This window comes from Scardinius erythrophthalmus (genome assembly GCF_964197995.2).
Source record: "Scardinius erythrophthalmus genome assembly, chromosome: 15".
NCBI classification, from domain to species: Eukaryota; Metazoa; Chordata; class Actinopteri; order Cypriniformes; family Leuciscidae; genus Scardinius; species Scardinius erythrophthalmus.
In genome coordinates this window covers 23,940,263-23,967,088 of record NC_138235.1, presented here as the reverse complement: position 1 = coordinate 23,967,088, position 26,826 = coordinate 23,940,263, and the positions used below count along the sequence as shown (strand labels likewise).

Genomic DNA, 26,826 nt, shown 5'->3' with positions numbered 1-26,826 from the left:
TATTTTGAGCGAAAAAGAATCAGATTAGGGCACTAACTATGATGTTATTACATATCCAAAAATGTTATTATAGTTTGACAGGAGAAAATTACACTTTTGCTTTAATATGAATACAGTATGTTGATAAAACATCTAACATCATGTAAAAACTGGCTCAAAACAGTCTTATGCTGTTAAAGGATATTTCACCCAAAAATGTTGACAGAATGTGACACTATAATGATGGCAAAACAAAGCTGTATTTCTGAAGTGTGATTTGTGTATCACCGCCTGAACCAGTTGGAATGAATTTGCCTGTCTCAATATCTTTTTCCCAGAACTTTGACCTATAAAAGAGACCACAGTTTTCATTTCTCTTCTAGAGATGTGTTAAAACACAACCTCAACACACAAGCGACAGGCAAATTCATGTAAAATAAGTGAGAATTGCTCAATCATGCAAAACTAAAATTTCCATGTGAAATCTGTTGGGAAGCTCAAAGAACATTCATTGTCACAAATAATGATATAATAAACATTGCATGCTGCAAAGATGAATCGAAAGTTTAAAAAGTAGATTTTGGATGAAAAATAGTGTCATAAAAGACTGAAAAGGCAAACTGTTTTTAATTTATTTATTTAAAACCAGCATAAAATCAGAGTACAACTACATAAGACTTGCATAGTCCTCCAGATTTCCAAAAACAAACTCTCATTTCCAGACATGCTGTTTTCAGCTCAATATCAATCAGCTATTTATTTAGTATATAGCACAAACTAATACATTTTATTAGAATGGCCCATATTTAAGGCAAATATTAAATCATAAATTGTATCAACATACAACATCTGAATGACCAAATAGAGGATACTATAAAATACGGAATGATTCATTTCCAATAATTAAAAAAGGCAATAATAGCAAAACTTAACCTCCATCACCCAGATACTGTTTAAAAGCAATTCATTAATAATTAATGTTTATGCAATAAACAAAACAAAAAAAATAAAAAATTAACAAACATAATAAAAGCAATGTAAGTAATATGCTAATATGAACATCATTTTAGTTTATAAAGCTAATTATTCATTGTACAATAAAATAAATAAATAATGAATAATAATTTCAATTTTAGAAACCACCTCTCGAATAATAAGCCAAAATCATATTTTGTGGGAGGGGAGGGGATAGTGTGTTGGTCATTCTTAGAAAGTGACATTCATTCATTAGTGTGCTTCCCCATGACTTAGTCCCATTAAACAATTCATTTGACTGTTTGAAATGCAAATATATATATATTTTTTATTTTAAATAAAACAATTTTAATTCTTAATGCTTGTTTGACATTTACAGGTCCCCATTTATCACTATTATACTGTAAAAAAAAGACCTTTATTTTATTGAATAATTTTCTGAGACATGTAGAATTTGTCTCAGCGTCTTGTGACATTTTCTCTTTCTGACAAAACATTATTATTACAATAGTTATGTTTTTAAATGTTATAAATGTATTTCAAGTCAGTTATACTAAACATACAGAATCTACTCTCTATTATAAGTACATCAGTTTGCTGTAATATGGTTGAAATAATGTAGTGCTTTAGGGTTAGCATATGTACTTTGATACTTGGTATTTAAAATCTAATCTTTAAATATTTTTTCAAACGGAACAAGTGTACAAATAGCACATTTTCATGAGAATGACCCACACACAGAACTAAACGTAATAGCAAAGTTTTCAGTATCTATTTTGCAGCTTGACCAAACCTTTCAACACCTGAGGACAGATATAGTATGGCTTGAGATCATCCTAAAAATCTCATGTCACACCATTTAACATCTTAGACATTTATTATATGTCATCATCTGTACTAAAGATATGATTCAGGATTTAATGGTCTATAACAGAGCAAAGCATGTCCTTAATATATTCAGAGAAAAATATAAGGCAACTAAGACAGTGTATACAGCATATTTGTAGGCACATGAGTTTGGGTTTTACTGCTACTTTCCAACACTGAAAGAGCCAATACAAAGAAACAAAGGCAAAACCGCACTTAAGGGGAATCATCAACTCACACATACTGAATCTGGTTCCAGCTAAAAGAATCACAGAATGTCACATCAGTCCAGATTATTGCATAGATCTTAGTGCACGGTGGTCTAGTTGAGCAACAGTATTATATGGTGAAAACATCTGAACTGGTGAGATATTTCAAGATATTTTTGTGAAGTATACTGCATGGCTGATCTACTGACTGTTGTGACGTTAAAAGCCTGAATGTATTCCAGAGCTCGATGTAGAAGAATACTTTCCTCTATAATGTGTTTTAATATGTGTGATATTTAAACTGATGGGTGTGTAACTTGCCTTTTAGATTCATGTAAACAAAGGAGCAAGATAGCAGAAATTATGCATTTAATAAATAATATTTATATTTAATATATTATCATAATATTGATATTATAGGTAACACTTTACAATTTACAACATCAGTTAACCATGAGCAATATACATTTTTAAAGCATTTATTAATATAACTCTGTTGATGTTAACAAAAATGTCCATGTTAATGATCGTTCACAGTGCATTAACTAACGTTATTACACGGCTCTGTGGAATGCTTGATTCTGATTGGTCAAGTATGTTATTCCTCGATAACAACCGCTGAAAACAGTTAACACAAGCTCATCTGGGTTACTGAAGTCAGCTGCGCTATACGCTTGCTGGGAACAGTTTTTCTTCCTGGAAGTTTTGCATTTGGCGAGCTAATAAAATATTAAAACTCAGTCAAATCAATATTTTGTGTACAGTTATTTTATTATGCCATCCAGTATTGTGGACTCGCTCTCTCATTTCATACAAATGCAGCTGCTGCCATTTTGTGACTATTGTTTTGTACAATGTTGGATTATAAAATACAAACAGGTATGATTTTAAAACGGTTTAATCTGAAATCAGTATAATCCATAATTATTTATGTGGCGAAATGCTGTGTAATAAGTGGTATGAATGACTGTATACCGTATCTCTTAAATGTCCGTCTAGTTTGAACTTGCAGCGCTAGCAACTGCTCTCTCTGCGGAAGCTTTGCTATTAAAAACCTGATCAAATATTTCAACGAAGATCAATATTTCGTGTCTAATTATTTACTTATGTGGCAAGTAGCCGTGTAATAAGCGGGATAATGTACATCCAGTCTGTTTTTATCTCAGAATAAACCCCGGACAGGGTGGTTCTTAGATAACAACCAGCTGGATGTACATTATCCCTTACTAAGATGAATAAATGCTGTAGAAGTGAAACAAATGAAACCTTATTGTAAAATGTTACCATATTATATGATGATATATTTTATAATATTATTTATAATAATATGCATTATTATATATGGTATTCATCACACTGTAAAGAGTGTGACATCAGTTAAAGCTAGTGAGGAAGACTATGGAGCCATGCCTTGGCAGTGCTGATGAAGAGGGCACAGCTAGTCCTGCTTTAAGACAGCATATAAAGCACCAATACTTACTCTTTGGGAATCTGAAATTCCACACTCATCCATACTGTGTAAGAAAAGGTGACCAGAGACTTAAAAGAGTGACTGGTTCACAAAGAAGCTGAGAAACCAGAAAGACACAGGGCTGATCATCATCTAACTTCTCCATTCATCTCTACCGCCCCTTCTTTCTCTCCATCAGGCTCCAGCTCATCCTGGATGTCATCGGTGTTTCCTGAATCGCTGCTGGCCACAGAGCTGAAGGAGGGCGACTGTCTGCATTGGAAAACAGAGGACGTGAACATAAATCATTAAAAGCCTTTGTGGAGATTCATACTGTTTTACTTTACATTCTCGGTTTGGTTTCATTTTAAAGTCACCATTAAATCAAAATGGATAATTAAAAATGTTTAATCATAATAACTTCCCCTCCTTCTTGCAGTGACTTCTCTTCTCTGATGATGTTTACTGGCGTGAGGGCGGGACAACCTGTCACTCACATGACATCACAGCAATAGCAAACCACAACCGTCCAATCAATTCCAGATGGACAAAATTAAGTACCGCCCTACATTTCTTCCTGTTCGAGAAGCCGTTTCACTTGGATGTACGTCACAATAGGGAAGAAAAGTCTACCACAACTTCCATTTCATGCTGACTTTAAAGTTTTGCTAAAACTAAGATACGATTAAACCAACCTGCCGGTGGGGGCTGTGCTTTGGATGAGCCTCCGGCAGGTCTCCATCTGGACGTCCAGCCCTCTCTTCATACTGCACATCTCCATGTACTCATGCAGGTGTCTGTTCATGTCACTCTTAGCCGTGGCCAGTTCCAGCTGCGGGAGGAAGATAGCGGTTTTTGAACTCAAGTAAATATCAGCTGAAACGTGTCATTCACATACGTTCTCTCACCTCAATCTCTCCGATGGTGTCCTGGTACTCCTGCTCTCTGGTCTTAAAGATGGATTCTGTTTCATTTATGAGGCTACCTAGACTTCGATCCTGGCGGGATAATGCATTATGTATTATTAATATTCTCAGGAGTCAACATACATTTTGTACTATTGTACACCCAGTAATGGTCAATATTAGTAAGACAGCATTTAGCCACAAGAAACATCCAAAAAATACATAGACCATCAAAAGTTTGGGTTCTGTAATTATTTTTTATAAAAACATTTTTAAAGAGGGCTCTTTTGTTTACCAAGGCTGCATTTATTTGATCAGATTCAGATTATTTTATTTAATGCCATGTCAGCATTCAAAGCTATTTTCATGGCAAAAATTAAATTACAAAAATACAAATATCATATAAATACAATCAAAACAAAACAAACAAAAACAGCAAGTCATATTATACAAGATTTTTTTAAATTAACATATGATAAAAAAATCCAAAACCTTCTCAGGCATAATCTTATTAAATATGTCCTTAAGTGAAGAAACTTCATAAAAGAGCATTCTGCTTGTATTAAGGCCAGGACAATCCAATAAAATATGTTTGACAGATCTTACAAAACATACATAAAGTTGGGGCTTCACCTTTAAGCAAAAAAGCAGGGGTCAGACTTGTATGACCCATACAACATCTGGTGTAGACCACTTGATCAAGTCTAGTTTTAAGAGTGATAAAAAGTCTGTTTGTTATTTCCGGATGAGTTTCATATTTTATTTGATAAAAAAAACATTAAGACAGTAATATTTAAAATGACCGTTTTATATATATATATATATATATATATATATATATATATATATATATATATATATATATATATATATATATATATATATATATATATATATATATATATATATATATTTTAATTTTCAGCATCATTACTCCAGTATTTAGTGTCGAATTTAAATCATTCTAATATGCTGATTTGCTGCTCAAGAAACATTTCTTATTATTTTCTTATTATTATCAATGTTGAAAACAGTTGTGCTGCTTAATATTTTTGTGGAAACCGTGCTTTTTCCCCCAAGAATAGAACGTTTAAAAGAACAGCATTTATTTGAAATAGAAAGCTTTTGTAACATTATATACGTCTCACTTTTGATTAATTTAATGCATCCTTCCTGAATAAAAGTATTCATCTGATGGTCAGTAAAAAATGTACTGAGTATTTTAAATACTTGAATTCTTAAATAAATATATAATTAAATATAATTAAGTTTATATTAAATGTATACGTATAATGTATTTATAATAAACAATTACAAAAAAAGTACTAAAAATATCACACAGAAATAAAGGTAGTATTTTAGCTAATATGAGTGTGATGCTTCTTATGCTTGTGAGTGAGCATTAACAGAGGTGTTGCCTACTGTATTTAGTTTAATTTAATTGTGTGCTTCCAGTAGTTGCCTATATAGACATTACATTTACATTACATTTGAATCATTTAGCACTTTTATCCAAATTTGCTGACTCACCTGCTCCTGAGGTTCTCCGTGAGAGTCACATGCGCAGGACACTGTGGTGCCTGTAGCAGCGGTGGTGAGACTGTTGTAGTTACTGAAATCCTCCCAGAGCAAAAGAGTCTCCCCCGTCTCCTCCCACGCCAGACTATCACAGTCATCGTCAAACTCGAACGTTTCCCGCCTGCCAACAAACCAATTAGCTGAGCAACCTCTGCGCACAAGACAGGCAGCAGACACAGACGAGGAAGAGAAAAGAAAAGGAAACGAGGAGACACAAGGAGAAGAAAAGGAAAGGAAAATCAACAGATCCACAATCTAAAGGATTACAAACAAAAGATAACAAACAAAAGACTATAATACATAACATAGAACAAATGAACATAAGAAAAACAAGTTAATATCCAGATTTTAATTAAAGCAATTAATAAGAAAAATAATAGTAATTGAACATAAAAATAATATAAAAAGAGATCTCTCTCAAATAGGAAAATACACAGCACACAAAATGACCATGTTCCCCATATGTACACAAGATGGCAGTAAGTGATCATACAAAAGTCCATACTCTATACTTTTGTAGCATTTTATTTTCCATGTTATAAACCCTTAATGATCTTACAAACAACAAATGAACTAAACACTACAATAATAATAAACATAATAATAATAAATCTCTCTCTCTCTCACACACACACACACACACACACACACACACACACACACACACACACACAAAACCATCAGAAGGTACCCTCCAATGCAGTGGTTCTCAACTGGTTTGACGGTGGGACCCACAATTTCTCATGGTCATTAGGCCGTGACCCAATATATATATATTTTTTAATTTGACCTAATTCCTGAAAAATTCTATATATAACTTATATATTCTGGTTTGGTTTGGTTCTGTTTTGTTTCTATTCCTTGAATGTGTATTTTGACCGAGGGTGCGACATGCTCACCATGTTCTCTTAATGGAAGTTCTGAAGCTCGAAATTTTAACTCACTACACATAATTGACATGCGATAGATGTTAAAATACAAACCATTATTTAATTATATTTCAGCTGCATAAACATACATTTAGACAGGTAATGAACAATCTAGCTAACATTTATAATTTATTTACAGCTGAAATGTTGCACATGTATGTAACAAGCAAAGTATTTATCATAATGTCCTTAAAAATCATTACAAGTAATGTCAGAAAGATATCAGCTCTACTGTTGTAAATACCAGTAATAATGTTGTACAATGAGGACGTAGTCACATCGCCGGAAATAGAGCCATCAGTTAACCAATGTGTGGTGAGCCAGCATCCTTTACCAGTGCCCGAATTCTTGAACCAAATTTACTGATTCACGAGCTCGGGAGCTGATTGAGACACACCCCAATTTCCATGTGTGTGTGTGTTTGTGTGCACCAGATAAATACTAATTAAGTTCACCTGTTGTTCATTTAGTTCCCTTTGTTAGCTCTGTATATATAGCCCTCATTTTCTGTTCATCCTTTGTCTGTTCTCTAGTCAAAGTAAATTTGCTTGTGTAGGTCTTTCTCTCCTGTGTTTATTCTGTGCTACTGAGTGTTTAACGCGTTATTATTATTTAGTTTGAACTGTTAAATAAAGATATCCTGCCTCCTAACTTCCATGGTATTTTGTCCATACTATGGAAGTCAATGGGGACTATCAACTGTTTGGTTGCCCATTTTCTTAAAAATATATTTTGTGTTCAGCAGAATAAAGAAATTCATACAGGTTAGGAACAACTTGAGGGTGAGTAGTAAATGATACTGATATTTGGGAGAACTATCCCTTTAAACTGAGTCTGACAGAAGAGTCAAAAGCTTTCGTTCACGTCTTTCAAAATTAAAGTCTCGATCCAGAAAAAACATGTTTTTTTGACGGTACACCCACTCAAAACAGTCTTGTGACCCACCAGTTGAGAAACACTCCTCTAATGACTATGAAGACTCACAGCTGGTTGAGCATCCTCTTCATCTCATCAGTGATATTGAGAGAACCAGGCATGTCCTCCTCACAGTGAACAGAATCAACATCAGTCTCCAGTCTCTGCTCCTCTGATTCACCCTTACACTCCTTCCTCCTACATACCGCCATCCCCTACAACACACACACACACATTCTCTGATTGCTGAAAGATTCAAATTGCATGATAAGCTGTTATATAAACTCCATGTACTGCAAATCAAATTTGAGCTCCAAATTTGCACAATGTTCCAGTAAATTGGAAGGTATCATCAGAATCTATTGAGAGTAAGTTTCCGTACCCCTTTCTGCTCGGGAGGAGCTCTGGATGGGCTGCCGTGCAATATCATGCTCATGTCTTCTGAGTTCCTCTGCTGTGCCACGTCACACAGCTTGGCTGTGATGTCGATGCGTCTGCAGATGTCCATATCAACCGTCATGGCTTTCTCCTGGATTTTAGTGTCCAAGTCAGACACTTCCTATACAAAAATGCATGATAGTGAGACATTTCAGACGTAATTCGCCATGCATTGATTCAGCAGAAAACTGGAACAGGAAAACATACCTCTCTTGCTTTATAAAAACTTAACACAACATACTTAAGCAATGTTACATAGAAATATCATGCAAACAGCCCTGTAGTGTGAAAAATCTTCTCTGTGGAAGTACAAATGCAAATATTCTACACAGCCTCAGTTAAAGGCACAATATGTAAGATTTTTAGATTAAAATATCCTAAAACCACTAGAACAATGGTATATATTTTGTTGAATTATGTACTTACATTATACCAAATGCTTCCAACAATGTTCAAAACCAGAGAAATCAGTCATTTTAACCAGTGTAATGGCCCGTACATACATATATACATTATATATATATATATATATATATATATACACAATAATATATTATTATTAGTTGCAGGTGAGCAACTGTTTGGATAACTTTATCGGGTTAGTCTTATTGTTTGAATCTCTTGTTTTTACCATGCCACAGAGACAACACTATGTTGTTCGAGTGGTTAACAGCATAATCAGAAAGAGCTTTATTTGTAATAACAGTAAAACAGCATTTTCTCCACCATACAATATATTTTAAAATGAACTGCATGCCATTTAGCAACACAAGTCATCCAGCTTTTATTAATATGATATTCTAATATCGATCTAGCTTACTGCAATGTGCAACAAGTGTCTCATACAACCACCAATCGAACGCACAGAGTAACGTTAAAATAATTTCAACACACTCAAACATATTTTTAGTATGATTGTTTTGACAAAGTTAAACAGCGCTGCGTTACCCCACGATTTTAATTCGTCAGATAAAGCATTATAAAGCAGCAACGTAAAATGTCCCAGGCTCTCGTCCCACACCACAGTGATATTAATATAACTTTAATACATTAGCTCATTCATGAACAGAATTTCTGCCCAAGGTGAAGACGACAACTCCCATGATTCCACGCTAATTTACGGCGTCATCAAATTGCGCCTGTGTTATTGTTATGAATAAGCGACCTCTAGTGGCGAAACTTACATACTGTGCCTTTAATATTAGATAATAAAAACTGCATGAATAATAATAAAGTTAAAATGTTAAAATAAAATGTTAAGCAGCACAAGTGTTTTTAGCATTGATAATAATAATAATAATAATAATAATAATAATAATAAGAAATGTTACCTGAGCACCAAATCAGCATTTTAGAATGATTTCTGAAGGGTCATGTGACACTGAAGACTGGCGTAATGATGCCGAAAATTCAGCTTTGATCACAGGAATAAATTACATTTTAAAATATATTAAAATAGAAAACAGTTCTTTTAATTTGTAATAATATTTTGCAATATTACTGTTTTTACTGTATTTTTAATTAAATAAGGGCAACCTTGGTGAGCAAAAGAGACTTCTTCAAAAACATTACAAAATAGTAATGTTTCCAAACTTTTTACATGTACTGTATTATATAATTATATTATTATAGAAACTTGTGCATAAACAGCACTACACTACTTTGTATGGGTTAGTAAGCATTACAAAAACCTCAAAGGCAGATAAACTTCTCTAAATTCATTTGGCTACAACAGATGGTTGAGCTTCTTTTGAAATGCTTTGTAACAGTGTGCATTCACATTAAGGAACATATTATCCAGGGAGGCAGCAGTCAGCTGTGCTTTATTACTGGGACTCAGCAACAGCTACTCAACAGTAAAGAACAATATGCATCTGTTCCAGGGCCAGAAGCCTGACTGCTTCATTGCTTATTTGTCCACACAGATCTATGGGTATCTATTCAGTCTAATGCCAGAGTTATTTACCTATGGGTTCATCTTTATTTCCCTGAAAGTCAATCTTGTAATCTTTATTAATCTCTCACAGGTGCAGTCAAATTATACTATTTTAAACGAGGTACTGTTGTAAATGGATATTTGCATGTTTTGCATGTCTTTAGTAGTGTGCAGAAATTGATACCAGATAAAGCAGGACACTTACATCATGAGGCATTAGGCTCTTGAAGACCACCAGCTCTGTTTTAAGACGATCCATCTTCTCATTCAATTCTCCTTGCAATGCTTCAGACGACTGAACACTCTGTAAGGAGAACATTTAGAAAGTTTTGCTGTGCACTGTAAAAACAAATGAGTGGGTGAAAATGAAGGCAATAGTTTGCATGGCTTTTTTTAGTTAAATATATTTACCTGATTATTTTAATGAAATGTTTTGACTGAACTTAATGTTAAGTTTCCATGCTACAAAACTACAGTAATCAAGCAACTCTGGTTGTTTTTTCTGCATAATTTACTTGGTCTCAGAATATATTTTTACAGAGTGGGTGGGGAATTTTCTTCCATACAATAGAATTACCTAAAAGCTAGACATGCATCGGTGCAGATGTATGGATATCAAACATTAACACAGTCACAATGTAATAAGGATGAGATCTCACCTCCTGTAAAGTCTCCACCAAAGACTCCATCTGCTGACGTTTGGACACCTCCTCCTCCCATCTGGAATACAAGCACAATAACAGATTGTACTTGAAATAAATGTGCACAGTTTGTCATAGTGTAATAAAGTCTTGATCTGGAGTCATTCAAATAATTACATTACAAATAATTAGTGGCTCAAAAGAGGATGAAAGTTATTTAAAATAAAAATGTATTTACCATTTATTCAAAACTGCTTTTTAAAAAACATACAACATATAGTTGTATACAAGTACACAACTCTAAAAAACCATATGTATGTAAAGGTTTACCACAAAAGTATGTTTGTTCAGTTACATCATGTATACAAAAGAGACTTGAGAAAAACATCAGTATCCTCCCTCTGCCACTGACCATTGAGAATCTTCCTGATAACTTTAAAACTCCCCGAAAACACTAGCAAGCTCCCTTTAAATCACTATGGAGACTGTAGTGCAAAGCAGGATATGCAAATAAAAGCTTAACTTTTGCAGGAGAAATGCTTGAGGTAAATTATTGTGCCGGTTTCTTTGCTCTTGTTCCAGAAGCAGAGTTTAACGGTGTCTGATTAAAACAAAATCTATTCGGCATTACCTACACTGCTTTTCAGTATCCGTGAATCTATGGTGTTGTTACTACTGAATCTTCTGTCACATGATGTCTAAAGATTTTATAATTACCCGAGTTATAATTGTGAATTCGGCATCTATATTGAATGTGATACACTAAAATGATTGTACACTGCGGGTAAAATGTATTTATATAGATTCCTCGTGTAACGCATTTAAATAAACATACAACAGTCAACGGAGTCTGATTCACAAACAGATGATTCTTATGAACCAGTTATTTTTAGTGAATCAAACACGTATAACGCAAACAGTGTGATCCGATTCCCATACAAATGTGCCAGTTCTTTCTGTGAATAGTTCAAAAAGTCTTGACAAATCCTTCACTGAACCAAATCTATCAATGCGGTCACTGAATCAATGTCACTTAATCATTTTGTTTGGTCCATATCAAAATGAAGTAGGTTTGGGTCAGTATAATTACCGGATGACTATCCATATGACAATGTCTCGATAAAGAAATATAATAATAATAATAATTCATGCATCAGTGGTTTAAATAACCACCTGTCTATTGCAAAGTGTTAACATGCTGCGGAATTCCCCGTCAGATTCTGTAGTCATTTATGCAGTAAGATTCCTCATCGGCTGGATTAAGGGATGACAGCTTCTCTTGTTTTATAAGATCCCAATCCTTTGATTTCTCACATGCTCAAGGGATTATAGACTCCATTAGTCTTACTCTTGCATTGTGTGACGGTCCAGACATCAAGACACCTGCAAGTGCTGACTCAACATGACAAGATCCAGAAGGGATCATCTGTTTAGTACAAAGAGTTGTACTTGTTATGTTAAGCTGATCTGTAGGCCAGGCATGAAAAGCATGTGGAGGCTGTGGATCTTCAGTGAAAACAAGAGTGGAGAAAGTTCTCAGGGTATAAGAGTGAAAGTGCAATCCCATAAACATATAATACGCATATACCGTTCAAAGGTTTGCGGTCGGTGAGATTTTTTCGGATTTTGAAAGAAGTCTCTTATGCTCACTAAAGCTGCATTTATTTATTTTAAAAAATACAGTAAAAGCAGTAATAATGTGTTTTTTTTTTTTTTTTTACAATTAAAAATAACAGTTTTCTATTTAAAAAATTGTTTTAAATACATTTTATCCCTGTGATGGCAAATCTGAATTTTCAGCATCATTACTTCAGTCCTAGAGTCACATGACCCTTCAGAAATCATTCTGATATGCTGATTCACTGCTCAAGAAACATTTCTTATAATTATAAATGTTGAATACAGATGTGCTGCTTAATATTTTTCTTTTTTAGGATTCTAAGATGAATTGAAAGTTCAAAAGAACAACATTCATTTGAAACATTTTTTTTTTAAACAGCTATCATTTTTTGAGAAAGACCGTTTTATTGGTTAAGGAGTAGCCACAGGTAGATGAGAGTCAGAAATCTAGATCCATATAGAACTGATCCAGGTGTGGAGATACGTCATGGATCTGGCTGTTCAGACAGTGCAGGGTCAGTGTGGATCTCTCTGAATGTCACTGGGATCCAGTGGAGCTGACTAGACAACAGCCCAAGGTCATGAGAATCAAACTCCTCTCATTTCCTCTGCTGCAGCATAGACTGAGCTTCCACTTCATCCAAAAGACACTGAACACAATATAAACGGAAACTCTCACAATGGCATGAGCAAATGTAGATGAATACTGCATATCGAAAGCTTGTGAATGCCCACCTGGTCAACAATAAGCACAGGATTAAAACTTTTTAATGAGCTGCTATTTATGAAAAGAAAGATGAGACACACCACAAAATGAAGAGGCGCTTTCTTTGTTCTTCACTCTATGCCATCACTGTACACATTGCTGTGAATTCTCCCATTGTGTGAGATCGGGTCGGTCAATTTAAATACACATTGTTCAGTTTATGGGAGAGTTCAAATGAACTGAGCCAATGTTTCAAAGAGCTATTATGAGGAAAGAGAAGGACAGGGGTAAATCTGTTGTAGCTCAAAAGTTGTGTGTCCCATTGTAATCTTAAACTGCTTCAAAAGTGTACAAATGAATAGGGCAGAGTGATAACGTGAGGTGACCATGAGGGGGTTCATCATGATAGCACCTGTGAAGACCTTCAAAGCATTATGTCCCACATAAAGACACACCCTTTTTTCATTTGTCCACCATCTCTGAAATGCCTGAAGTGCAAAGAGACATCATCTCACCTAGTATTTACTCGAAACAGGAGTTCAGAGTGAGATTATCACAAAGATCAGATGCGACCACCAAAGAGCGGAATCTAGAGAAGACCCCCAAACTGATCTAAAGTGACATTTATGTTACAAAAAACTTATAGGCTATTTCAAATAAATGCTGTTCTTTTGAAATTTCTATTAAACAAAGAATCCTGAAAAAATGTGCAGTATCCATGACAATATGAAGCAGCACAACTGTTTAACATTGATAAATAAATAATATGAAATATTTCTTGTTGAGCATAAGAGACCTTCAAATATTAAAACATTTTACCCACCCCAAACTTTTGAACGGTTAATGCATATAAATGCAGTCCATTTAATAATATAAGCTCAGAAATTTGTATCTCAGGAGAACCTATTGCCCCCTTAACATATTTTGCAGACAGAAATTGTGGCAAAATGCAGAGAAAGCTGCAGTCTAAGCTGGTATGTTAGGTATGTAAATGACCTCTTTTTAAATTCTAAACCAATCCCAAAGTGGGACACCACCTATTCCTTTACATGTTTTCAGGCATTTTTTTATTTTTATTTTTTTTTTACGTACAAATAGTTAACGGTTAAAACAAAAATGAGCTATCTTTTATTTATTCCATAAATTAGTTATTTAAGATTGTCAGGTTAAAAATATTGATTTTTTTTTTCATCTATAAGGTATACAAGGTTTTATGGTCACATTATTTATTTCAAACATTTTTTCAACACCTCTTTCCCTTCAATCAGTTCATTTTAGGGTCCTGCAGTGTAACAATTTTTTTTCAGTTTGAGATGAAGTATACATCATTGCAAAGTCAAACCACCAAAAAAAAAGCCTTTTCTGCACAAACTAAGATTTCATTAAACTCTCTTTCCAGCAGTTTTTTTTTTCAGTGTCTGATTTTGTGATCCAAAAGGTTCCCAAACCTTTTCAAGCAAACATGTGTAGATGGAGTTGACTGATGTTTCCTAAAAAAGAAATGAGTTCAGTGGTATGTTAGGCATGTAAATGAGTACCCTTGCTTTCTTTATTTGTCTGTTCTTTAACCACTTTTGTTGAGGAATGTACCATATTCTGTTCATGGACATTCATTCGCAGCGCATTAAATGTCAAAAAGCAAGTATATTTCTGCTTAATTTCTGAAGATACAGCCCATTTGTTAAACTTTCACTTGAGACACTGATCTCTGAACTCTGCTTTGATTTTTTTTTATAAGGTTCAGTATAAGTGTTCAAGTGATTTGATCAAAGAGGTTTATTAGCCATTTTAAAACAATGGACTGCATTGGAATTGGAACACCACTGGTCAATAAATCCATAAAATGATAATGATTCACAGTCAAAACGAGGTTGGGCGATGGTAAAAGTGAAATTTCAACAATATTATTATACTATACAGACCCTGCTAATCAAATGCCTTTGATTAACTGATCATCAGGAAGTGTGACCAACTCTATAAAAGCAGAAGTTTTGGCAGTTTGCTGGTCAGGAGCATTCAGGTGTGTGTTAACACAATGACAAGGAGGAAAGACATCGACAATCTTAGACAAGAAATCGTTGCTGCCATCAATCTGAGAAGGGTTATACAGCCATTTCCAAACAATTTGAAGTCCATCATTTTACAGTGAAGGAGATTATTCACAAGTGGAAAAAATTCAAGACAACAGTCAATCTTCCCAGGAGTGGACATCCCAGCAAATTCACCCCAAGGTCAGCATGCAATTCAGAGAAATTGCACAAAAAAAACAAGTCCAACACATGCTCAGACTCGACAGGCCTCAATTAACATGTTGAAGTTAATGACAGTAAGATTAGAAAAAGACGGGACAAGTATGGCATGTTTGGAAGGGTTGCAAGAGAAAGCTTCTTCTCTCTAAAAAGAACATGGCAGAACAGCTTAGGTTTGCAAAGTTGCATCTGAACAATCCTCAAGACTTCTGGAGCAATGTCCTTTGGACAGACGAGACCAAAGTGGAGATGTTTGGCCATAATGCACAGCGCCACGTTTGGCGACCTGGAAACCGACCTCAGCATATCAGCACAAACACCTCATGCAATGTCCATCACGCTGGATTTGGGATTTGGGCTTGTTTTGCAGCCACAGGACCTGGGCACCTTGCAGTCTTTGAGTTGACCATGAACTCCTCTGTATACCAAAGTATTCTAGAGTCAAATGTGAGGCCATCTGTCCGACAGCTAAAGCTTGGCCGAAATTGAGTCATGCAACAGGACAATGATCCCAAGCACACCAGCAAATCTACAGCAGAATGGCTGAAAAAGAAAAGAATCAAGGTGTTGCACTGGCCCAGTCAAAGTCCAGACCTCAACTCAACTGAAATATTTTAGCAGGACCTTAAAAGAGCTGTGCATAAACAGATGCCCACAAACCTCAATGAACTGAAGCAACGTTGAAAAGAAAGCGGGCCAAAATTCCTCCACAACGATGTGAGAGACTGATAAAGTCGTACAGAAAATGACAAGTTATTGCTGCTAAAGGTGGTTCTACTAATCATAAGGTGTACTTAGTTTGTCACCCATGGCTTCTCCATTTTGGCTTTATTTTTGTTAAATAAAAAATGACAGTGTAATGTGTCATGTGTTGTAATGCATCTGAGGTTGCATTTACCTAATATTAAGGCCTGCTATATAGATGTTTTTGTATTATGTCCTGATACTTAAAACCATAAAATTCAAAAGGCTATCTTTTATTTTTCACATGACTACTATGATGAAATTGTTCAATACTGAGTTATAAAACTGTAGCTCAGTCTCTCTAAAAATAAATGTAAAAATAAGAATAAAACGAGGGCCTCGTGCCAGGTCAATTTTAGGCATTTGGACTTAGTGGGCTCATTAATTCCTGTACATTATATATCCTGCCTGCTGCTGGATAATGACTCGCATGCATTTCCTTTTAAAAAACAAGAAAAATCCAATGATAGCTGTACACAGTAAATACAGTAAATATGCAATATTCGTGTCCGAACACACAAAAAAAAAAGGCTTTCAGGCTATATACTCCATTTCATTTTAGTGAGGGAACATTAGTCTGTTTCCTTTGCCAAAATCAGCTCTTGGCAACATTCTTCTGTCCTAAACCCTCTGACCATGAGCTAAATGTATTTGAAAAAAAGGTGATGCTTACTTGAGGGTGGACTGTTTTAACTTGGACCAGTAAGAAACCACCTAAAACATCTCGGCAACTGCATAGCAACCACCCACATCACTCTAGCATCAGGACTGACTTTTACAATGTCCACATGTTAATAACTTTCCAATGTCAAAATCATGTTTATTGCCTTAGAGAACGACCGCTAAATAAACATCCTGACATTATGTGCAAAGTTGACCTACATAACGATCAGTCTCAGACAGTCCCGTGGGTCTTCAGTAGTGCACATCTGTGTCCACACCCAGGACATCAGAGGAGGAGCGAGCTGCGTTTCAGATCGATACAGAGCTCTCAAGAATCTCAGACACATGATCTAAACCCCTCCCTTCTGTGGTACAGGGGGTCTCGCATACATCAGGACAAAAAGCAACTCTTGTGAAAAAGAAATGGGTTTAAATATATTGAATGTACACTTGTATATTTAAAAAAACTATTACATTCAGTTCACACTTAAGTATATTCTTTTAAAGTACATTCTTTTCTCTTTTTAAAAGCATGTTAAAGTGTACTTCTTTTTCACAAGGGAACAGTCAATATCCAAACCAGCATGACAGTCAGGCTTTTATTAAGCATTTGCGTCACCAGGGCTTTTGAGGTTCAGTTTTTAAATGCATAGTGTCTTGGCTGGCAGCGTCTACTCCATCTGTCTGTACACTAGATGGACATTTACAAACCCGCACAATAAACACAGTCTCTAAGAAATCTATTTACCACATAATTGACAGCAATCTGGCAGAAATAAAATCTTTTGAAAGTCAATCATGTGCATCATCATGAAAAAACTTGCTAGCTGAGGAGAAAAAACTTCTTTCAGGAAAATTGACAAGCCTGAATAATTTGTTAGCATCAATAGCCCATTGATTTATATATAAGTGATGTATAAGTGGCACACACAGTTTGGACTTTCTCTGCTTGTTTACAATACAAAGGTAAAAGTAGTGCTTTAATTTGGAGATATGAGGTTTCTGCCCGACACACATATATACACACACACATTCTGAAGTTTTAAAACAAAAATGTACCTTAAAATATGTCTTACATTCAAGAATAAAAGCTTTTATTTCATACCAGTTGACAGCCGTTTCTTGGATGTGTAAAAATGTTCAGAATGTTCTAGTGCCCATGATTTTGGACTCCCAGCATGAGTGGGGGGAAGAAGTGAGTTCCTGCCCAGTGAGGCAGCACTACTAAATCATTTTCTGCCTGGAGAGATGATCTCACTTTGCTGCAGGCTTACCTCCTGTTCACTTACACACCAGTGATCCCTCACATGCAGCTACAGCCAACATCCCTGACCAGAACTTTACAGCCCGACTCACACGGGTCAGTGGAGAGCATCTGCTGGGGTTATAAAACACCTTCTGAAAGAGTGTGTTCCTCAAAGTTGTCATCTGCAGAATGCATGGCTTTTGTGCTAAAGATTTATAACTTGAGTTGATTTCACAAAAATGTGGCATGAGCTCAGAAATGATAAACTGACTCCCAGCACAAAATTCATGATGGGCTGATAAATATGATCTAAAGTCACCATGAAATGTGTGAAAATGGGGGGGCATGAGGACGGGACAACCTGTCATTCACATGAGCAAATCACAATGATACAGCGATCCAATCCATTCCTGATGGACAGTAAAGTCCTGCACTAGTTTTTCTTCTTGTACAAGAAGCCATGTCACTCATATACACATCACAATAGTTAAGAAAAGACTAGCCTATCTTTCTCTCATGCCTACTTTAAATAGTTCTCGGTCTCATATTAGGCAAAAAGGCACAATCAATCCAAACCGATGCCCTAGAAATGGTAATGAATCTACAAACATGACACCAATTAAAATATTACGCAACACCAAAAGAGACTTAGTGTTCTCGGTTTACTTGGGGTTAGTTTCTTAACAATACAAGAGGAAAACATTTATTGAGATGTCCAGAACAGTTTAATAAACCTGAATTTCTATCAAAGCCATGGAATTCCCACAAAGGATTAATCAGACAAAGAATTCCAATGGAACGGGAGGATGGGTGAAGAATTCGCGCGAAACTCCAAGGGGTGGAGCAGAATGACTCCATTCTCTAGATATGCAAAGCTACCCAAAATGTTCAATCAGTATCGAGATGATTTGTATGTTAGACAGACATGAAAATAACTGGGTTGAATATCTTTTTTCCCTTTCAACAATAATGGTTTTTGGCTCAAAATTCTTGACTTTAGTAATGTAATTTTGACCTCAGAAACTCAAAACTCTGAAAATAGCCAGATACGATTAAAATCAGCAAACGCAAACTATTTAACAGTTTGCAGTTTCTTTAATTTGGCTCCAAGTTGCTTTGTACTTTAAAGAACACTAGACCAAACATTAAGCTGGTTGCCAAACACATGCTTAATTTATAAACCTGTTTTATATTTGTTTAAATGATTTCCTAGGAGACAGTCTTTGCATATGAGCTTGATGCCACACTTTCCACCTGTTTCAGATCGCATTTAATATAACAGACCACCAACATCCATCCTAACCCACCGGCTGCTACTGTGACACTCTATCTGAGGGCCAAAACAAACATGAGATGACAGCAGAGCAAGTTAATTTTATGTTGGGCACTTAAGGAAAGACAAGTCGAACATACAGTATGACTATTTACTCAAGCATTTATCAAAGAAATAGCCCATTCCTAACAGTATTGCAAGCTTAGTAATCTAAGGATACAGACACTCTTTATAAAGTGGGGTTTCCACCTCACTCATAACCTGGAAATGAATCATTGTGTGGCTCATTTGTCCACTTCTTCTCACAGACAGTCCACTTCTGTTCTGGCAGATGAGAAAAAATTTCAAGACCTTCTATAGCCAGACTATTATATTACTATTACACCAGCCACTGAAACAAACTATGATAACAACACAGCCAAGAAGAACAGTCTGGGGAAACAATTCAGGGTTACTGTAGATATTGTGAGAAAACATGTCTGGGACTTCAAGATGACCGGAAATGCCTTAAAGTTACAGTAACATATCTGTGTTGAGCAATGAATGAGTCCCCACACTAGTGCTCGGAGAATTCAGGAATTTGACACATGTTTTGTTCATCACTTTTCCAGCAGTACACACACACCCAAAAACCAAGCGTCTTTTAGCAACAACAACAGGGAATGTATCCTCTAAATCAACATGTAATGGATCATTCCCACCGTCAATGACAAAAATAAATGGTTGAATCAGCCTATGAATTGAATGACACACCTCAAAAAGTCTAACAGAGAATATAATCAGGGGGAAATTCCCAATGTATGAACCAAACCCACACAGAATGGGTGGGAGTGTATTACTTGGACTAATGGTCCCAAAAGGTGTAAAGAGAAACTGTAAAGAGATTCTACTGAAGTTCTAGGGCAGTTCCCACAGACTCATATTGAATGGGAAGATTTTGCAGAGATCCACATTTGGAAGAGAGAAAAAGCTAATGTCTCTGTCTGATAAAATGTCACCCCTGCTTTCTCAGGTTTCATATCCAAACTGGACGCTTTGTAATAAGATACTAGAGAACATACAGGAGTTACTCATAGAGCCTTACTGTTTAAGACACTATGAAAAACCTATACCCCAGGGACAGCCATATAAAATAGAAAGGAAACACACAGTCTTGTTTACTATGAACACACAGGGGGGAAAAGTTCTTGTTTTTGAAAGGAGAAGGGTTATTTTTTACTAACAAAAATATGTTGCTGTTCTCATTAAGATATAAAACGCTATTGTTTTCTGAATGTTTAAAATGTCCAGTTTGTTCTTGGTTATGTGATTGTATAGTGAAAAAAAATTAAGGGAATGTTCTATTCTATCATTTTGCCAACATTATGGGAACATAACTTTTAAATGTTCTCTGAATGTTCTGAAACAAATATGCAGTAATGTTTAAACAATGTTAGACGAACATCCAACTAAAATGTTACAAAAGAAACCCCCGTTCCATGATGTATAAAAACTTTTAAAAATGTTCTGTGTAACTACACGTATGGTAACTACACTGTAAAAAAATATTTTCATGATTTGTTATCACAACTTTTTATCTTTTGTCAAATCAACTTAGATAACTAATGTGGTGAAGATAGCATAGGCTACTATTTAGAGTTTAGAGTAAACTACAGAGTTTCTGTTTCCAATCTTCATTGTATTAACTCAAATTTTTAATTCCAATGAAATCAATTTTAAGACAACCAGGAACTTGTTTTTTTAAGTTAAACCAACTATTTGTTTACAATGTAGTTGTGGCCAAAGTACAATAGTTACTGTAAAAAGGTCTAGGCTAATGGTTTTAAATGTCGAACTATTATACATTAATATGGCATCTCCAATTAGTGTATCAAGCTTTCATTTTGTTCCACTTATTTATGACATTGGTAACTAACATCAAGTCACCAGAATTTTGTTGGAGTAGATAACAAATACTGCGGTAACCACATTTCCCCTGAATTACAAAAAAATGCTGATAAAGAAATGAGCTTCCTCACTTTTTTTGTAGGGAAAACACTTGAAATAAGCTCAAGCTAGACTTACTTTCTTCTGTACTCGTCTCTCTCGCGCTTAACTTTGGCCAACACATTGTACAAGGCCCTGAGTTCAGGTGTTATGGTGTCAATCTGAACCCCGACACCGTCTGGATGAGTCCAGGACACTCCAGGCCCCTGATGAGTCTCGAACCGTCCTCCGCATCGGGCGGTGTGCGAGAAACTCCAGATTTTACCGGGGAGTCTCGATTGACACAGTGCGTTTGAATAAGGCAGTTCGAGGTTCGTCTGGACCGCTTTATCCCGGGAAAACAGCAGTCGGTACCGGGATTGCTCCTGGGCGTGCTGCAGCTGGATCTCCAATAACTTATTTCTGCGCTCTAATTCGTGGACTTTGGAAAGGAAGCAGCGGAAGCGGAGATTCAGTGTTTTTAACACATGAATGTTGGAGCCAAAATCGTTTCTCAACGCGCTGGTTGCCATGGCGCCGGACCCGCTCCCAGTCGCACACGCTTCATTCATACCGAGAGGAGCAGCGGATTCATTGAACAGTATCGGGTTGAGAAGCGGGTCTGGAAAACGACGAGGTAAATCCATCTTTATCCGTGAGCAATGTTTCTACGCATCAAGCTGCAGATGCTGTAAAGCAGCATACGTCACCTCCATGCTCTCGGACGCAAAGGTGCACTCCCTTTATCTAATATCACACAAGTAATAGGCCATGCTCGCGCTTCTAGCGGCCGGATAAAGCGCAGTGACCGGTATACATTTTATGAACTCTCAGCTGCCCTCCTACCATCCGCTGGTGATGAAATGGGCTGGTTATTGGTCTCAACTTGCCGTAGAGACTCAGGTTTCAGCCCAGTCTGAGCATAGCCGCACACCAACAGAAGGAAAACGGGAGGAGAGGAAGACATATCTGTCTTATCCGCCCTCCAGTATGAGTCGCATTGGATACCGTGTCTTTAAGACACGCCCCTTCAATTTACATATTACATGAGGGGCGTGGGCATATACACAGAAACACACAGTAGCATTAGTAGCAGTAGTACTGAACAGTAGCATTTTAAAAGTATTTACATATTAAATATTTGGCGTCTGTATACAGTGTTCCTGTGATAAAAGAGAACTTTGTTTGTTTCTGATCTTGACAAATATGATACTGGGGTCATTCCAACAGTACTTTCTTTGAACTTTATAAATTAAAATAAACAATTTAAACAAATATTTCTAGAGAACACTAAGACATATGCTGTGATCATGCTTCGACAATTTTCTTTTTTGTTAACTTTTATAGCTTAAATATAAATGAATTAATACTCAGAGAATCCACTGCTAATAGCTTCTTGTGTTTTTGTGCTTTTCCTTTCCCACCAAAAGGATGTCACTTCCCAGAGGAAGGCTTTTATTAGTTAAAGGAATATAACAGGATGAAAGTAATATTGTCATACATTGAGTTGATAATAAAAATTTTTTTTTTACAAAAAAATAGTTTCATTTTGATTATAGAAAGGAATCCATGAAAAACCTCCACTCAAACCCAAGTAGTGAACAAATGCACCCCTACATTTTCTTAAAGGGGGGGTGAAATGCTCATTTTCACTCAATCTCCTGTTAATCTTGAGTACCTATGAGTAGTATTGCATCCTTCATATCTCCAAAAAGTCTTTTAGTTTTATTATATTTATAAGAGAAAATAGGCTGTACCGAGTCTTTCCGGAAAAAAACGAGCGTCTGGAGGCGGGCCGTGTGGGCGAAGCCAGAGCCATAGAGAGAATCCGTCGATCTGGGCTTTGTTTATAAAACATTCATCGTCGAAATGCAGGGAACAAACAGTCTACACAACTCGTTTCTGCATCCTCTGTTCCTAACGCTGGGTTCTTTGGTAAGCTTTCCCTCACCAAAAACACTTTGGAGACACTATGCAGCGCTGCCGATGATTTCCTGTTGAAGCGCGTTGAGGTGCGTGGTCGCGCTTTTCCGGGAGAAATGCTCATATAAGGAGTTCCACTCTGGTCTACGTCATTAGATCCACGGTCAAAAAAAAAAAACAGCCGAAACTTGTACCAACCCGGAAGTAAGATTTTCGGCACAGAAATTCTCCGTTATTCGTCCAAAATATTTTTAAAAAACTTTGGCCATGTTAAGCATGAGTATCCATCTCTTTAACACTGTAAACAACTCTAAATACATGAAACACCGTTGTACCCCCCCTTTAATGATGGTATAAAGAGCAGTAAGCGTTTTGTTGGAAGTAGATCGGGCCAGCACTAAAATACACTTGTAGCCAATCAGCTGTAAAGGGCGTATAAGAGACTTTTATCTGTCCCCAGATCACGATTAAAGAATAGAGGAGATAGAGCCTTTGCTATTGCCGGCCCTAGACTGTGGAACAGCCTTCCGGTTTACATCAGATCAGCACAGTCTTTAACTTTTTAAATCTGCTCTTAAAACCTACTTTTTTTCTTTAGCTTTTAATTCATTGTGAGCTTCTGTCATGAATGTGTGGTTTTTGCCTTTGTCTTTTTACCTTGTGTTTTGTTCAGCACTTTGGTCAGCCATGTTTGCTGTTTTTAAAGGTGGTATATAAATAAAAACAAGCTTGAAACTTGAAGGGGCGTATATACTCATTAGAGGGGAGGTACCTGTGTTGCATAAGGCTTGTTCGACTTCATGGATCCCCCTGGATCTTGTGGACTGCATTGAGGTGCTACTGGGATTCACCGCATGACAACGATCACGTGTGTTTTGTGTTTATTCTCACACCTTTAGTTCCTCCCCACCTGCACGCGACAACTCTCGCCGATCAGTTTGAATCAGCTATCGCTTCGTCACCAATGATGCAAACGGGACAGGACTTAGATGTGATGTCAGTGGCTGCCTCTGACTCGCTTTTTAAAGCTAAGTTACTCCAGTGATGTCAGGTGCTGAGGAAAATTTTACCTCCAGATCAGTCATGTCATTCTGGTAGTGAGACAGTGTCAGTTGGGTCGTCTTTAGTTGTTGAATTACTGGAAGAAACATTAAAAGTGATACTTGCCCGCATTAATCTGGTGCACTGGTGCAGCACTCATTGTGTCTCCTCTCCTGATGTGGCAGGAGACGTGCACGACCCCATTGTTGAGTGTAGACGCACTGATGAGCTACTGTCACGTGTATACAATTCTATAGCAAGCCTTGGCCGTGTTTCTAATTCTTTGGCGCACACTCCTCTCTGAGTGAAGCTTCATCTGACCCATTAGTGGTGGATCTAACTGAACTTGCATTACAGGCCATTGGTGTTTTCGCTGATCACTGTGGCACAGTTTTGGGCACTCTTGTGCAAGCTCGACAGCAGGTATGGTTTGCCCAATCTCCTTGCCAGTGGTATGTCGGAATAATTTGAGACGACTGCAGTTGGTACCTGGACAAGTTTTGGATCAGCTGGACAGGAAGCTTGGGACCAACGCGTGTTGGTGTCTGAAACTTGTTCGCGTCATGTGGGGACAGCCTCAGGATCCAGGCCCCCTCCGACAGCCTCTGGTGTTCGTTATCACAATATTGGTGTAAGACCTACGTATAGGCCTTCTCAACATTTCCAACATTGGTATCCACAAGCTTCTCTACCCCCCAGACATGGTGGGACTCAGCTGTGTGGACTTTTCAAGCACGACACCCAGGCCCCCAATGACGTCCCCTCATGACGTCCCCCCACCTCTACAGAAAAGCGTTCACGGGACCACTGACGCGGAAGGGTCGACAGTGGGCTGTTTCACGGATAGTCACCTGGATCATTGGAGATCAATAACAGTAGGGCTACGGATAGGCAGAGGTGAAGAGATGGGTCTTGAGGCGGGACTGGAAGATGGTGAGGGACTCAGAGGTGCAGATCTCTTGGGGGAGGGAGTTCCAGAGCCTGTGAGCTGCCCTGGAGAAGGCTCTGTCCCCAAAACTGCGGAGGTTGGACTTGTGGATGCAGAGGAGACCGGCTGAGGTGGATCTGAGGGACCGTGAGGGTTGGTAGGGGGAGAGGAGGTCAGTGAGGTATGAGGGGGCCAGGCTTTGTAGGTGAGGACCAGGATTTTGTAGGTGATCCGGTGGGAGATAGGAAGCCAGTGGAGTTGTTTTAGGACTGGAGTGATGTGGAGCCAGGATTTGGAGCGGGTGATGAGTCGGGCAGCTGCGTTCTGGACCAGTTGGAGTCGTTTGATGTAGGTAGAGCTGATGCCAAAGAGTAATGAGTTGCAGTAGTCCAGTCGGGAGGAGATGAAGGCGTGAATGATTCTTTCAGTAGTGGGGGGTGTAAGAGAGGGTCTGATTTTGGCGATGTTGCGGAGATGAAAGAAGGAGGTTTTAATGACATGATGGATATGGGGCTCAAGGGAGAGGGTGGAATCAAAGATCACGCCAAGTTTGCGGGCCTGGGGAGATGGGAAGAAAATGGTGCTGTCGATGATGAGAGTGGGGTTATTGATTTTGCTGAGTGTGGATTTGGAGCCTATGAGGAGGAATTCTGTTTTATCGCTGTTGAGTTTGAGGAAGTTGTGTTGCATCCAGGTTTTAATAGCTGACAGACAGGAGTTGATGTGGGAGAGGGGAGGATTGTGGGGGGATTTGGTGCTGAGGTAGATCTGGGTGTCATCGGCATAACAGTGGAAGTCCAGGTTGAAGTGGCGGAGTATCTGACCAAGGGGGAACATGTAGATGATGAAGAGGAGGGGGCCGAGTACGGAGCCTTGGGGAACACCTTGGGTGACTGTGGCTGTGGCAGAGGTGTGGTTATGGAGAGAGATAAAGTGAGATCTGTTGGGAAAGGTAGGAGCAGAGCCAGCTGAGTGCAGTACCTTCGATACCGAGGTCTTTGAGTCTGGTGAGCAGGATTTTATGGCTATGAAATTTTATGGTATCGAAGGCTGCACTCAGGTCGAGGAGGATAAGGATGTTGAGGGAACCGGTGTCAGCGGATGTGAGGAGGTCGTTGATAACTTTGAGGAGAGTGGTTTCTGTGCTGTGGAGGGGGCGAAAACCAGATTGGAGAGGTTCAAATTGGTTATTGGCATGAAGATAGGATTGTAGTTGTGAGGCAACTATACATTCCAAGGTTTTAGACAGAAAGGGTAGGTTGGATATTGGGCAGTAGTTGTTGAGGGAGGAGGGATCCAGACCAGGTTTTTTAAGGATTGGGGTGACAGCGGCATTTTTGAAGGCATAGGGGACAGTTCCAAGGGACAGTGAGGAGTTGAAGAGGTTAGTGAGGTAGGGGCATAGGATGGGGAGGCAGGACTTCAGGAGTGGAGTAGGGAGGGAGTCAAGGGAGCAGGTAGTGGGTTTGGAAGAGCTGATGAGTTTAGAGATTTCAGGAGGGGTGACCAAGTCAAACTGGGAGAGGAGGCAGTGTGGAGGAGGGGGAGGGAGGTCAGGAGGGATGGGGAGAAGAGGGGCCGTGGTAGGTGCTGGAGTAGATACTGGGAGGTCAGATACAGTGGATAAAGATTGGTGAATGATGTTG

The 26,826-nt window shown here is 37.6% G+C and overlaps 1 protein-coding gene across 2 annotated transcripts; it reads right to left on the bottom strand.

The window, feature by feature from the left end:
• Positions 1 to 671: 671 nt before the first annotated feature.
• iffo2a (intermediate filament family orphan 2a) lies at positions 672 to 22,185 on the bottom strand. 2 transcript variants are annotated; one of them, XM_081387657.1, is made up of 9 exons: positions 21,388 to 22,185; positions 10,841 to 10,901; positions 10,387 to 10,485; positions 8,190 to 8,366; positions 7,877 to 8,022; positions 5,916 to 6,114; positions 4,389 to 4,478; positions 4,176 to 4,312; positions 672 to 3,753 (listed from the first exon to the last, which is right to left on the bottom strand). In XM_081387657.1, the coding sequence occupies exons 1-9, from the start codon at positions 21,933 to 21,935 to the stop codon at positions 3,630 to 3,632; spliced, it is 1,581 nt and encodes a 526-aa protein (XP_081243783.1). In that variant the 5' UTR covers positions 21,936 to 22,185; the 3' UTR covers positions 672 to 3,629. The 2 variants fall into 2 exon arrangements, with proteins under 2 accessions (XP_081243783.1, XP_081243784.1); XM_081387658.1 differs by having other exon boundaries at positions 5,916 to 6,084.
• Between the last annotated feature and the right edge of the window lie 4,641 nt (positions 22,186 to 26,826).

Bases quoted from the DNA above. Each gene is read 5' to 3' on its own strand.
- iffo2a (XM_081387657.1), bottom strand. From the start codon at position 21,935: ATGGATTTACCTCGTCGTTTTCCAGACCCGCTTCTCAACCCGATACTG. The intron at 10,486-10,840 runs GTGAGATCTCAT...TTCTCCTTACAG, and splicing joins TGGTGGAGACTTTACAGGAG to AGTGTTCAGTCGTCTGAAGC. The intron at 4,479-5,915 runs GTGAGTCAGCAA...TTATCCCGCCAG, and splicing joins ACGGAGAACCTCAGGAGCAG to GATCGAAGTCTAGGTAGCCT.